Source organism: Epinephelus moara, chromosome 3 (assembly GCF_006386435.1).
Source record: "Epinephelus moara isolate mb chromosome 3, YSFRI_EMoa_1.0, whole genome shotgun sequence".
Classification (NCBI taxonomy): domain Eukaryota; kingdom Metazoa; phylum Chordata; class Actinopteri; order Perciformes; family Serranidae; genus Epinephelus; species Epinephelus moara.
The window spans coordinates 2,529,648-2,543,019 of record NC_065508.1 but is presented as its reverse complement, the minus strand read 5'-3'; the positions used below and the strand labels follow the sequence as shown (position 1 = coordinate 2,543,019).

At 41.4% G+C, this 13,372-nt stretch overlaps 1 protein-coding gene across 1 annotated transcript; it reads left to right on the top strand.

The window, feature by feature from the left end:
• The first annotated feature begins 3,846 nt into the window (after positions 1-3,846).
• On the top strand, positions 3,847-13,004 carry cchcr1 (coiled-coil alpha-helical rod protein 1). Its single transcript, XM_050040344.1, has 19 exons — positions 3,847-4,217; positions 4,551-4,845; positions 4,947-5,114; positions 5,229-5,346; positions 5,549-5,743; positions 5,889-6,052; positions 6,152-6,266; positions 6,473-6,583; positions 7,338-7,481; positions 7,572-7,682; positions 7,934-8,040; positions 8,188-8,300; positions 8,400-8,472; positions 9,355-9,473; positions 9,589-9,780; positions 11,524-11,625; positions 11,800-11,933; positions 12,017-12,158; positions 12,253-13,004. Exons 1-19 carry the CDS (start codon positions 4,148-4,150, stop codon positions 12,381-12,383), a joined length of 2,604 nt encoding a protein of 867 aa, XP_049896301.1. The 5' UTR covers positions 3,847-4,147; the 3' UTR covers positions 12,384-13,004.
• The last annotated feature ends 368 nt before the right edge of the window (positions 13,005-13,372 follow it).

Genomic DNA, 13,372 nt, shown 5'->3' with positions numbered 1-13,372 from the left:
TTTAAGCCATAAAAGTGAACTGCTTTAAGACAAAATATACCAGAAGTGGCAGGACATTAGTCCAGTGCAGGAAAGTGAACATTGCTCCTCTCTTTCTGACACACTCATCCTGCAAACTGAAAATCACTGGAATGATTGTTTTGTTGTTGCTGCTCCTTACAATCCCTCCTGTGGCTTGCAGGCTGCTTATGCAAAGTATTTCTTTATCTGGGGATTTGAGCTTAATCTCTGGTTGCATTCTTGAATTTAACTTGACATCAAAATGCGAACATCACACAGAAATCTTCCCCAACCACACACTAGAAATCTAGTCACATATACAATAGGCCTATGAGGTGAAGTCCAGACAGTTGCTGACAGAGCAAACATTTTTCCCACACATGCTTTCTGCCCGGTGTAATGCCCAGTGGCGATAGCTGTGATGCTGTGGTGCTGTGATTTGCGCATGTACACAACTGAGGGATCGTCTTTACAATCCTCGGGGTGGATGCTGCTAGTGATATCTGTTTCAAGCTGGTTTACCAAGGCAAGGAAAGCTTTTATAAAGAAAGAAGGCCCACGTTTATTTTCTGCTGAGGCTCTGTTTGATACACATCGTGGGTTACAGAAACTTATATAATAAATAGATAGGTGTAAACACATAGAGTATTATCTTACTTTAAGCAACTAAGCCTTATTATGCATCCAATTCCTGGTTTTAGCAGGGCCTTATGGATCCACTACCAAGTTTTTAATGAGGGCATATTTCCGTGTAGGCACTAGACCTACCAGTATTACCCATGTGGCGTGTGAAGAGTTCATCAAGCACATTTTTGAAAGGAAGACATTTTAATTAAAGACACAATTTCCAGTCCATATATTTGCAGTCATGGACAGTTTCTCCCATGAACCCTACAGTAAGTGTGGGCTGAGTCAGCTTGATTAGGGACAAAGATAAAGCAGTTTCCGTGGCCATGGGTGTGCCTGGATATCCATTGTCCTTAAGTGGGATTAGGAGAAATATTTATAATGAAAAGATGCACGCCTCAGGTGTGGGAGGAGTTTAAAATAGTTTTAGTTGTCCTCAAAGAGGTTCTAGAAAGCTGCCATAGGGCCTGAGAAACTCGTGACCGACTACTTTGCCCTTATTATTTATTTCCTCTTAATAACATGTTTATTGTGTGTATTTTTTTTTTTTAAAAGACCAAGCCAAAGTCCTTGTATGTGAAACCCTGCTTAGTAATAATCTTATTCTGAATCCAGCTGAGACTGCCTCTGTGGTCACGGACACTGGGTAGTGACTGAAACAGCAAGGTTACTGATACAAGTTGTTACAAGTGGCCAAAATGAGTTTCCGTCTGTGCTCAAACGATCTGGGTGAGGAGACATTGGAAAGGGACTGGAAATAAAACTACTGCTCCTAAAATTGGAAGGAACCAGTTAAGGTGGTTTTGGCATCTGATAAGGATGCCTCCCAGACACATCCAGCTGGGAGGAGACCCTGGGGTAGACCTAGGACACAATGCAGGTATTAAGTATCACATGTGACCTGGGAACTCCTTAAGAGATCACCCAGGAGGAGCTGGAGGATGACATGTGCCATATTACACATTCTGGGGATTAATCTGTCTGTCTGTCTTTTTCAAAATGCTCTTTCTAGCTGTCATATGTGCTATAGGCAGCAAAGGTCCACCTTGATTAGCTCCTTCAAAGACACAGAGCTGCATCTTAATTCTGCCCTCTTTCTGAACAGGGTCAGTATTGTCTTTGATTTCTGGATTCCCAGTGGCTCTGATACCTCTTTTACTCTGCTTTGTTCTTCAGGACTTGCTGCAGTGTCTGTCGAGTGCTGGGAGGATACAACATGCCCAAATAATGCACAGCACTCCCACTGTTCTCCTTCAACAAGCACTTCACCATGTTATGGATATTTTACCAGGTCCACACCACAGTCTTTCATTTTCCCATCAGTTGTTTGGCAATATACCTGTATGTTTATACATTTTTTGTCGTCTTACACTATTTGTTGAGGTTTGTATTTAACCGTTCCCTCTATCATCTGTTTCTTTGTATTGGCAGGTTTTATCGATTAATGTGATTACATAAATGAATCCGCCTAAAATGCCTCTGTGTTCTTTGAACACACCATAAATAGATTAGATTAGATTATATGAAACTTTAATGAACCCCGGGGGGAAAGTGGGTCATTGGCAGCTGTAGAGAGGAGGATATTCTTTAGGTAAGAACAAACAGAAACGGCTGCTGAAGACACCAGAGGGAAATAACATGAGAGTATATAAGAAAATAGGGACGCTATAGTAATTATAGCCCTCTGAATAGTGAATATACTGCCAATCATATATGTAGATAGTTCTCCATTTGAAGGTGAGCTCCTGTTTGCAGTTTATAGATAAACAGCACAAATGCAGTGTGTGCAAAATGTGCACCACTGCAGATAGAGGAAAGTGAGCACACAGAAATCTGTCAAAAAATGCAAATGCATAATTATAATAAATTATTCATATACTTTTCGTTTTACAGTTGGAGGTAACGTATTTATGGATGCACCTCAATCCAGAAATTCAGTTACATAATCAAATTATCACCAATTACTATGCAAAGCTCGATTATTTGTTGCCCTGAAAGCATGCTGTGCACTGGCTTTTCTGCAAAACTGGAAATATCATGCAGAAAAGGTCTGTCAGATACCCCTGGGTGCTCTTGAGTTGGGGGAGTCAAAAAAATGGTCCCTGTCCCACTAATCGCCACAAAAACATCTTTCATCATCTCACTGATTTTAGAATAAAATACCTGTCATTGAGCCACCTTGTACGATGGATTATTAGGGCCACACTGCAGATTTTTTTTTTGAGATTTTGAGAATAAAGTCATAATATTACGAGAATAAAGTCGTAATTTAATGATAAAAAAAGTCATAATATTATGAGAATAAAGTCGTAATTTGATGATAAAAAAGTCATAATGTTAAGTGTTATATTAAGTCGAGGCAACACACCTCTAACCTTCATCCTCTAACCCATTTTGTTTGTTGTTGGTTATTTCCTTAAAAGCTACGACTTTATTCTCATAATATTATGACTTTTTTCATTAAATTTACAACTTTATTCTCATTAAATTATGACTTTATTCTCATAATATTATGACTTTTTTCTCATTGAATTACGACTTTTTTTTCTCTAAATATTATGACTTTATTCTTGAAATCTCCGAATGTTTTTTCTTCAGTGTGGCCCTAATACTCCGTCGTAACCTTGAATACAATAAAGCAGTACATTTCACAACATTAGTTTAACACATGGGCTAATTATATGCAGAGGTGGGTAGTAACTAGTTACATTTACTCAGTTACATTTACTTGAGTAACTTTTTGGATAAATTGTACTTTTCAGAGTAGTTTTAATGCAAAATACTTTTTACTTTTACTTGAGTAATATTGTTCTAAAGTATCAGTACTCTTACTTGAGTACAATATTTGGCTACTCTACCCACCTCTGCTTATATGTGAAATGATCACAGACCTGCCATCATACAGTACCCTGTGCCAATCAAAGTCACAACTCCACCCCTGTGCAACAAAGCTATGTGCTATGGGCTTTTGTTGTCCTGAGTAAAGTCTATCAGGTAAGCTAATAACCAGATTGTGTACTGGACTTGAGCCTCCCTCGATAAACTCTTTACCAGCCAATATATAAAACAAGGGCTGATGCAGGGTTCTTGCGATGGAGGCGAGATTGCGGGCAGCCTGAGAGGAATAACACCCTGGAAGACAGAGCTCAGGGAAAACTAATTCCAAAGTACTTTCAGGTTCTTTCCACTTTCCCGTGATGCATTGCGCGATATTAATGTGTGGCAGTGATGTCCGGTAAATCATGTAATTTATGTTAAGTTCATAAACATTCGTTCATTTTGTTGCCGGTAGGCTTCATGTATTTGTGATTTAATCGATGTATAACTTTAGCATCATAAGTTGGCTAGCTAATATAGCACATTCAGAGAGCTCCGGGGGTTACCGCTGTAGCCCGTAACTAAGGCAACCACAAGTGACGTGACCCGCGGGAGAATAGAGTCAAAAAGAGCACCCAAACACCTCGGACTGTTTCCCTGTTTGTTGTTTGGCTTCCAGTCTGTAGTACTTAATGTGTTGAACATGGAGAGACATAACGTGGGAAAAGAAAGGCTCATAGTGCCCACTGACTTTACCTCACCAGCGGCTCCAAGTAAGTTTCCTGTTCTCGCCATGTTTATTGTTCACATTTGCTCCTAACGTATACGTTGAGTTCAAGATAATGCTAGCTTACGGTAGCTTACAGTGTAACCTAGCGTACTTAGCTAAACTAGTCTGCAGTTGTCAACACTAGCGTTGACTAAGTATTAGCAAAAAGAAGGGAGTGAAGTTAAGTCATCATATTTTGGTAACTTTCCTGGAAGTCAAGTGAAGTTAAAACACTCTACTTCAGAAACATGGGAAATATTACATTTACACTAGACTGCTAGACATAGCTAACCCAGGTAAGGCACGCACACACAATAACATTAATTGTGTAATGCAGGGAATACCCAGGAGGATCTGGTCCCCCCATCGCATTTCGCCTCGAGTGTCCAGTCTGCTGGAGCACAAAGAGGCGTTCACAGTGCAAGAAAACCGCCACTCAACTCCTGGATGAACCCAAGTGTCACATCACTACCATCAGGAGATCCCAGTCCTGCCAATCCATGGCTCGCCATCACTCAGGCCCAGCAGGAAATCTTGGAACTGAGGAAAGAAAATCAAAGGATCATGATGTTACAAGGGGACAGCATAAGAGGAAGGAGCCCTGTGGATCACCCAGCCGACCTTAGAGCAAGGTATCCCGCACTGTGTTTTATATAGTCAGAAATACTGTTATTATCTGTCAGTAATAGGTGGCGTGTTGGGTACATGAGTAGCTCCTCTTCCTCAAACACAGGTGTGCAGAGAGAGGCGAGCAGTGGTTTAGACGGGAGTCAGAGTGGCGTCTGGAGGCAGAGATGCACAAGGCTGAGGCTGAGAGGTTGAAGGGGCAGGTGGAGACCTTGAAGGAGACTGCAGCGAGACACAGGGAAGAGATGAGAGACAGAGACAGCACCCTGAACAGGTAGAAGAGATGCTTGTGCTATGATATCGAGCCACTTTACAGGTTGTAACTAAACATTTCAGAGATGAATAATGAGTCATTGTGAACAAGCTTAACATCACCTTTGTTCAACAGACAGAGCCATGAGCTGGAAGCAGTGCGTGAAGAGCTATGTAAAGCTAAGACTGAACTCAGCCAAATCAGAACGGAGCTCACTCACAGCAGTACACAGAAGGAGAAAATAAGCTCCCAGGTAATGCTACTTACTAACAAAACATTTCATTTCGACACTAATGTCGACAAAGATCACCTGAGATTTACTGGCATCTTGTAGCTCATTTTTGTAGTTTGTAGTCTGATGTTTTTAGGACAGTCTTGTAGTCTTAATAGCTTCCAGTCACCTCATTATGATTAGTTTTATATATGAAGATTTTTAACATTTTTGATTCTTGTAGCTTGAAAGACTGAAGAAAGAGTCTGGCGAGGAAATTACAAAGCTGAGGAGAGATGTAGCAAGGAGCAAAGAGGAAGCCCAGGAGCTTGCTCTGAAGGCTGAAATGGGCAGGTTACAAGCTGCGGAGGAGGCCAAACAGCTGACTCTTCAACTGTCAGAACAACTGGAGGAAATGCAGAAGAAGCAGGGGGTGGAGGTGTGTGGTAAATATCTGCAGGGAAATTTAAGCCATTGTAAACTTTGTTCATACTGATTTGAGTGATTTCAGCTCAAGGACCCGTGTCAAAAAGATATTGGTATATGTCTTCATATTTTCATTGTTTGACTCTCTACACTTTCAGCTGCAACAGCTGAATGCTTCCCACTGTGAAGAGGTGGCTGCAGCAAGAAATACAATCAGTGAACTACAGGACAGATTTCAATCGATGACCTCAGAAGTGCTGCAGCTAAAAAGCACTCTGATGGCGGTATCTACTGAGAGAGATGGGCTGAAAGAACATTTAAGGTGCCACATTCAATCTAAAGCCAAAGAGAACTAAACATTTGTAGCACTTTGTAGTCAGATTCACTGATTTTTTTGGAGGGGATGTTGTTTATTTTTCAGCCAAATGGGACAAGCTTTTGAGACACAGTCGGCAACACTGCACAGCCTCAGAAATTACATCGGCCAACTCGCCCCGGAGAAAGGAGAGAAGGAACAATTAAATAAAGCTGTTGAGGTGAACACAATATAAAATGCATTGATTGCAATCAGCCTACTGTAAAGTACTTGCACAGGGAAAAAAACTTAATGTCTTGTTCTTTTCAGGCGGTTAAAGAAAGAATTGTGGAGCAAATGAGTGTTAAATTAAAGAGTTAACATGCATATTATAACAATTCATCCCATTCTGTATACTTTATTTCTCTAATATCGTCCTTTTTATAGAGGCTGAACAAAGAGAAAGCAGCTCTGCAGATGACCACAGAGCTTTTGACAGTCAGGCTAAACTCTGTGAATGAGATACTCGCCCTCCAAGAAGAGAAAATAGTGAATAAGGTGAGTGTCACATTGCCATATGCTGGTAACACATAGTAAACCGTAGCACTGCTGCTTACAGGCTTGCTTCGTAGACCAGTCAGCTGCCTATCATTGTGTGTTGTTGGCTTTAGGCTGTAAAGTTTTAAAAAGTCTGACAAAATAGTCTCAAGTGTGGATGCACCTCATGGATCTTGAAGACGCTCCTGCTGACCATTTTCCAAAGCAGACCACAGGGTTTATGATCGATGATGGAGCAGCTCCTGTCAGCATGGCAAAGCCCTGCAGGAGTAATTCAGTTGGCTGAACACTATTCAGATGTGTGTGTATATATATATATATATATATATATATATATATATATATATATATAGTGTGACTCTGCAGGTAACATATAAAACATTTATTCACTTTTGAATGTGTTTTCTTACTTTTTACTCTGTATTTTGGTTTGTTTGGAATAAATGTCAACTTGCAGGAACTTAAAGGTTGCTTGAGATCGGTAATTGTCATTGTAGGTAAGTTGTATTACTTAATACAACTTAAGTTTTTGGCGGAGGCCATTGCATGTTGGTGCATTTTAAGGGCAGATACTGTTTTGGAAACTCTTCTCTGATAGTTTGTATATGTAGATGTGGGAAGAAAGGAAAAAAGATGCATTTTAAAGAGTCCTCTTTGGAAAACATTGAGACTAATTTGTGAGCAATAATTACTCATGCTATGAAGCATTGGCTGAAGTGGTGTGTGCTTTTACTACACGTTTGTGTTTAAATAGAGCTCGACAGGCCCATTTGGGAAGAATGGATCTGAAGGCCTTCAAGTGCTTCAGCTCTGGAGAAACAAAGTGTTCAAGTTATGCATCCAGCTTCGCTCAAAGGACATCGAACTAAAAAGAGAGAAGGATGAACTTCTTTCAAAGGTATGAAAACAGTCATCTGTTAATATACCACAGTATAATCATATGTTTGGAACTGTGTTTATTGTGTGATACTGCATGTCTGTCTTTTAGGTCAGATTCATGGAGCAGGAGCTCCAGCGGGAGCAGCACCGGGCTAGTGTGCTCCAACACAGTCTTGATGACAGGATAGCTGAGCTAGACCTGGAGAGAGTGGAAAAGGAGGTTAGTACCAAAGAAAGTGATGTGATTTACGTGGCTGTCTGAAATTTTGATGATGCACGATAAATTTGTGGCTCCTTAGGAAAGTGATAAACACTTGTGCATTTTTACCAGCAGGGGATGCTGACTATATGAAATCTTTGTTAGGTTCCAAGAGCAGTTGAAGGTTTCAGAACAGCAGCTGGGCATGAAAACATACTCAAAACTGAGTGTGTACAATACTCTATTAAATGGATGTGTGACTTTCTTCCCAGACACTGAAACACGACTTGGCCCAGGAGCAAGTGGAAAACTCACAGCTAAAGTCACAGAGACAGAAAGACGAGGCTGAACTAAAAATCCTGACAGAGGCAGTGCGTAGGTAAAACATTTATCTAAATTCAAAAATGAAAGGATTAGGTGATTAATTAAAGGAATTAAAGGGAAAAAACAGAAATTTTCTTGCCAGTGGTGAAAGTTTCATTACAGTTAATGCTGTATTATCACACATTTTGGCTGTGCCTCACAGGTTCAGTCTGGCATTTGAAAGCAAGGTGGCAGAAGTGGATGCAGCTCAGTCAAGGCTCAACACTTTGACCCAGAGGCTGACTTTTGCTAAAAGACGAGTGGAGACAATCCAAGGTGCGGTCTTACTGGAGGTTGATGGTGTGATTGCAGCACTTCAGTTTGAATTGCATATTTCTGGTAAAGATTGTATGTCACAGTGTTTTTGTTTTTCAGGTTTGACCATGAGGAAGGTGGCTCTACAGAAAGTTCAGCAGGCCAGTAAACAGGCAGAACAAGCCGCTGACAGGTATGAAGTTTCACCAGCCATTTTTACACGATTTCTTGCATCTAGTTTTACAAAAAGTTACATTATCATCAAAACTATTCCATTAGCAAAATGGCTTTCTCATCTAAGTACTCACATGAGACTAAATGCAAAGAATTTATAAATGGCTGCAGTGGTCTGTGTATATGTGTGCGTGTGTATTTTTTCCCCACAAATATTTGTCAATACCTATACTCTGGAAGATAATTTGCTCTGTAATGGCAGAAGTTATGCAAGCTGTGCATATTCTGGAGCCCAAAGTCATGTCTTTAAAGTGCTTACCTATTCTGATCAACAGCCCCAAAACCCAAAGCACTCAAATTATAATGTGAAATGAAGAAAGTCGAGCACCTCTTTGCACTTTCTAAGCTGTAAACAGTAGATGTGTTAGTACTTCTACTTCTTAAGTGATTAAATTGAATGACTACTGGTCAGATTTGGAGTGCATTAATTATGAGAGAATTCATTTAATCCAAGAACCCTTTGAGCACTAATTCAGAGAATTAGTAAGAATTCTTATTAGAAGCTTAATATTTACACTGGCCAAATAAAGCTTTAAAAAGAATTTGTGAACAAGCATGAAATACGTGTTTCAGCTTTGTTAGGAGGTAAATATGGCAGGGTAATATGGTTGAAATCATAATTGTGATATTGATAGGAATATTTGTCTGATATACTGTGTCAACATATCAGGGTTTAACAATTGTATGCAAAGTCAGTTTTGTCGAGAGTTATTAGTCTACATGTAAAAATAGTTTTGAGTTTGCCTTCCTTTGTTATACACCATGCAGTTGCTTCTCCGCCTCTCTGCTTGACTTTCTGTTCCTTTATTTGCTCTGCCATCTTGTCTGTGTTGCCCTGCAGCATCACAAACCTTCAGACAGAGCTTAGTTTGGTGTGTGAAGAGAGAGACAAGCTCACACAGGAGCTCAAAAGAACCCCGGAGCTCATCGAGAAAGCTCTGGCTGATCTGAAAGAACAGTGTGAGCACCCTTACAACTCACAACACCTTATTATAACACATTATCTGTTTATCTGTCTGGTATCCATGCTTTGGCAATGTATGTGTCTCAGTTTACCTTTGTACATCCTCCTCAGATGAAAGCAAACTGAAGCGGCAGCAGCAACAAGCGCTGGAGCAGAGCTGGGCGGAGGTCCGGCAGGCTGTGGCTGGCAGAGAGGAGGCCGAGCTGAGCCTGCAGCAGATCCAGACCCAGCTGGAGGAGAGCAAGGTCAACCTGGAGAAACTCCGGTCTGAGCTGCTCAGCCAGCAGGAGCACAGCGACCGTGGTGAGGCAGCGGCTACCTTAAGCCGCATGACTGTTTTTCAGCCTCGACTTATCCAGGGAAAGCATACTGAGCACTCCTGCTCTATTTCAGAAATGCCCTTCGTCACAGTCTCCACATTGTCACAGCTGGCCACTCCGGTCTCCTCGGTAGCTTCACTGGAGCAGTTGGGGATTAAGTGACACGCTCAAGAGCACCTTGACTGTCGTTGATCAGGGAGAATTACTGACTTTCCCTAATACATTTTTCCCAGTTGGCTCAAGATTTCAACCTGGGCACTCGGGAAGCTCATAGCTTTAAACCAGCATTAGGACAGGGTCACAATTTTTAATTTTTTCAAGTCGGTCTGAAATCATCATGTGGCCTATATGTACGTTCGTATATTGTCACCTTTAAGTTGAAACTTTAAACTTGTCTGTAGACAGTTGCTTATGTACACACACACACACACACACACACACACACACACACACACACCCAGCAGTTGCGGTTCAACATTAGCATTGATTTGTAGTCGTGTTTGTGCCCTCCTGATGAACGCGAGTCCAATATCCACTCTCCTTTTAACTGTGTTTTGCTTTCCACCTACTCCTCAGGGAAATATCTGGCTCTTTAGCTGCTAAATTTCCCACTGCTTTTACCAGTAAGTCACAAACTGTTTCTGTGTGCTGTTTGGTGCTGGACATGTAGCGTACAGTCCATGAACCAAAACAGTAAAGCTGTGGGCTGGAGCACAAACAAACGATGACTTGAAAGTCGATGGGAAATGTAGAGTGATCATTTTCTCTGTTGGTTTGTCATAATGATCGACTCCTTTCATATACATGTCATAATGGGATCCATTGGTAAAATACAAGTATTGAATACAGCTGCTTTAATGATGCAAACATCAAATCCGGACTGTTGGGTGTCATTTCCCTTAAAGCTGGAGCGTGGGACTTTTGTCTCCCCCCTCTGGCAGTGAGAGTAATTACACAAACACTGTCGACTCCTGCTTATGACGCATGCCAGCAGGTGAGCTTCCCACCTCTCTCCTATGTCACCCCCTATCCCCAGGAGCACTCTCTTTAAGTACTTTTTGTGGTACTTTAATCCCGCCTCTGAGTGCAGAGTTTCTTTTTTATCTGGAGCACCCACTCCAGAAACCTTTTTTGCACGCTTCTTAGGATTTGCTGCCCCCTTTCGCTTTGGCTGGTTGACGTAAAATTGCATCACTTGGAAAGTCGCCACAGACCTCACAACTCCAGTATACTACGAAACTGAGAGTTCTCCCTGGCGTAGATAGGCGTAATCAGCATTGTGTGAACTAGATTGGCAAGGGCATGAATGTAAGGGAGGTTCATTTAGATGTAAAGGTACTGCAAAACCAGCTTTAAATTCCAGGTCTTAAATGGCTTCACTGTATATTCCTTTGTCTTTATTGAAAGAACAGATGAACAAATGTTTGCCTCTTGCTTTATTACAAAACAACAAGTGGTGCTTTTTTTTTTTCGACTGTTAGACTGCTGCCACCTTGCTTTGTTTCAGTCCCTTATGCGCTATCGTGGCTGCATTGTAATAACTGATAAATCTCGAACTGATTCAATCAGCCTCCTGTTTTTGGAGGTTTTGTGGTCTTTGAAAATTTGCAAACAGATGCAATAAAATCCAGTTAATCCCCAGAGGTACATAGAAATACAGCATTAGACTGTTTTTCTCAGTGTGTAAGATACTGTATTGAGGAGTGGTGCATTTGTTCCCCTTCAGCCCTGCAGGAGAGAGTGTCTGAGATCGAGGACTGCTGTGCTGAGAGGCTGAGAGAGATGGAGGTTCAAGTCAATACTGCCAGGAGAGAGCACACCAAAGCAGGTAGCAGGATTAGCACCATGCTATCTCAGCCCACAGCAGCTTAACGGGGGGGGGGGGGGGGTGCTGAAGTCATATCTGTAATGCAGACTGTGATCTAATATGACTGCAATTGTTTACCCAGTATATAGCAGCATTTCCCCATGGCTTTTGATCTGTCTGTGTTGTCTCTTGCAGTTATGACTTTGCGGCAGTTTGAGAAGGAGGCAGCAAGAAAACAGGATGAGATGAGAAAAACTCAACAACACACGAAGAGGGAAGTCCAGAGCAAACAAGTGAAGGAGACAGAGAAAGACAGGAAACTACTGCTGGTAAGAATTTTTAAACTAAAAGACAGTCGTGAAAATGTTTCTGTCTTCTGCTGATGACCTCTTATGACCTGAATCTCTTTCAGGCCACTGTTGCTGAGAAAGGGCTGACAAGTGAATATACAAGAGCTCACACAACACCTCTACAAACCTCTGCTGCTCCCAGAGAACATGGAGAAAAACCGTCAGAGAGGAGTCGCTCTGTGGGAACAAAAGTATCTGCAGACGGTGAGCAGTGTCCTAACTCCTCATGCGTCAGACACGTCCTAACATTTACACAGACATGATTGATCTGACCAATGGCCTGTCTGTATCCTGTCAGGGAGACTTCTGTCTGTCTTGGAGGAGCTCCATTCTCTCAGTGCTGCAGTGGTAAACAGCTCTGAGGACTCTGCGGAGGAGGAGGGACAGAATGACAGCGTGGGACCATCCACAGGCAGTCCGCACAGCTGATACCTGATGATGACTCACTGGAGCCAGTGAACGCACCTTTCATTTGTACAAAAGGTGGGCAGTGTTGAAAAAAAAAACAGTCAGTGGAAACAATTTGTTTGAGCCAAACATCAGAAAACCACGCATGTCACACTGCTGCTGGGTGTCTAAGAAGACTGATAGCTATCTGGTGCAGACTGCTTGAATTTAACATGAACATAAATTCAAGTTTATACAATTATTTCAATACATTTTCTGCATCTGTCTCCAGGGTGACTTTTAATTACAGAGAATACTGGACAGACATTGATAGACAGAGTATTTAACTCATAAAACCGCCATTGAATGAAAGGCATAGATGTTGATGTGAATATCTAGAGTTTCAGTTGCAGAAAAATCAGATTTTTCACGTTCTTGCTTTGACTAAATCATCTCACCAGTAAGACCATGGTTTGCATTTAATTTCATTTACTTATTTTAAATGATATTTCCCTCAAGATTTGTCCACAGATTGTTTTGAATTGTTCCAGTTGAATCAGTGAAATGGTTTAAATTTATATTTTTACTATATATAGAATAAAATAAAGTAATTTTCTGACAAAGAACTGCACAGATTGTGATGACTTTAATAAATGCAAATATAAGTCTAGATTTGTCAGTTGCAGTAAGATTTTTCCATAGACTGTATTAAATAACGGACGTAGCTACCGTGACGTCACCCCAAACAGCCCTGAGTTTGGCATTTCGGCCGTCGCCAGAAGCAACAGAAGCAACCATATTTGGACAAGAGGTTGGCACTGTGGAGGAGCGAGGGATTGACAGCCTCAAGTGGCCGTTCGTGAAACTGCAGTTTTTGGCACTTGGGCATTGGCTTCATTTTTCAGCCTCGAAGGTTTCCACTTGTTTTTATCAGATATGAAAGAAAGAAAACAGAGCTGATGTAGAACTCGTCCTGCTGATGTGAATGGAAATGTCTTCTGTTGCCTGGTAGAAGTTCATGTGATGGTCCA

Bases quoted from the DNA above. Each gene is read 5' to 3' on its own strand.
- cchcr1 (XM_050040344.1), top strand. From the start codon at position 4,148: ATGGAGAGACATAACGTGGGAAAAGAAAGGCTCATAGTGCCCACTGAC. The intron at 8,301-8,399 runs GTGCGGTCTTAC...TTTGTTTTTCAG, and splicing joins ACGAGTGGAGACAATCCAAG to GTTTGACCATGAGGAAGGTG. The intron at 11,626-11,799 runs GTAGCAGGATTA...TGTCTCTTGCAG, and splicing joins GAGAGAGCACACCAAAGCAG to TTATGACTTTGCGGCAGTTT.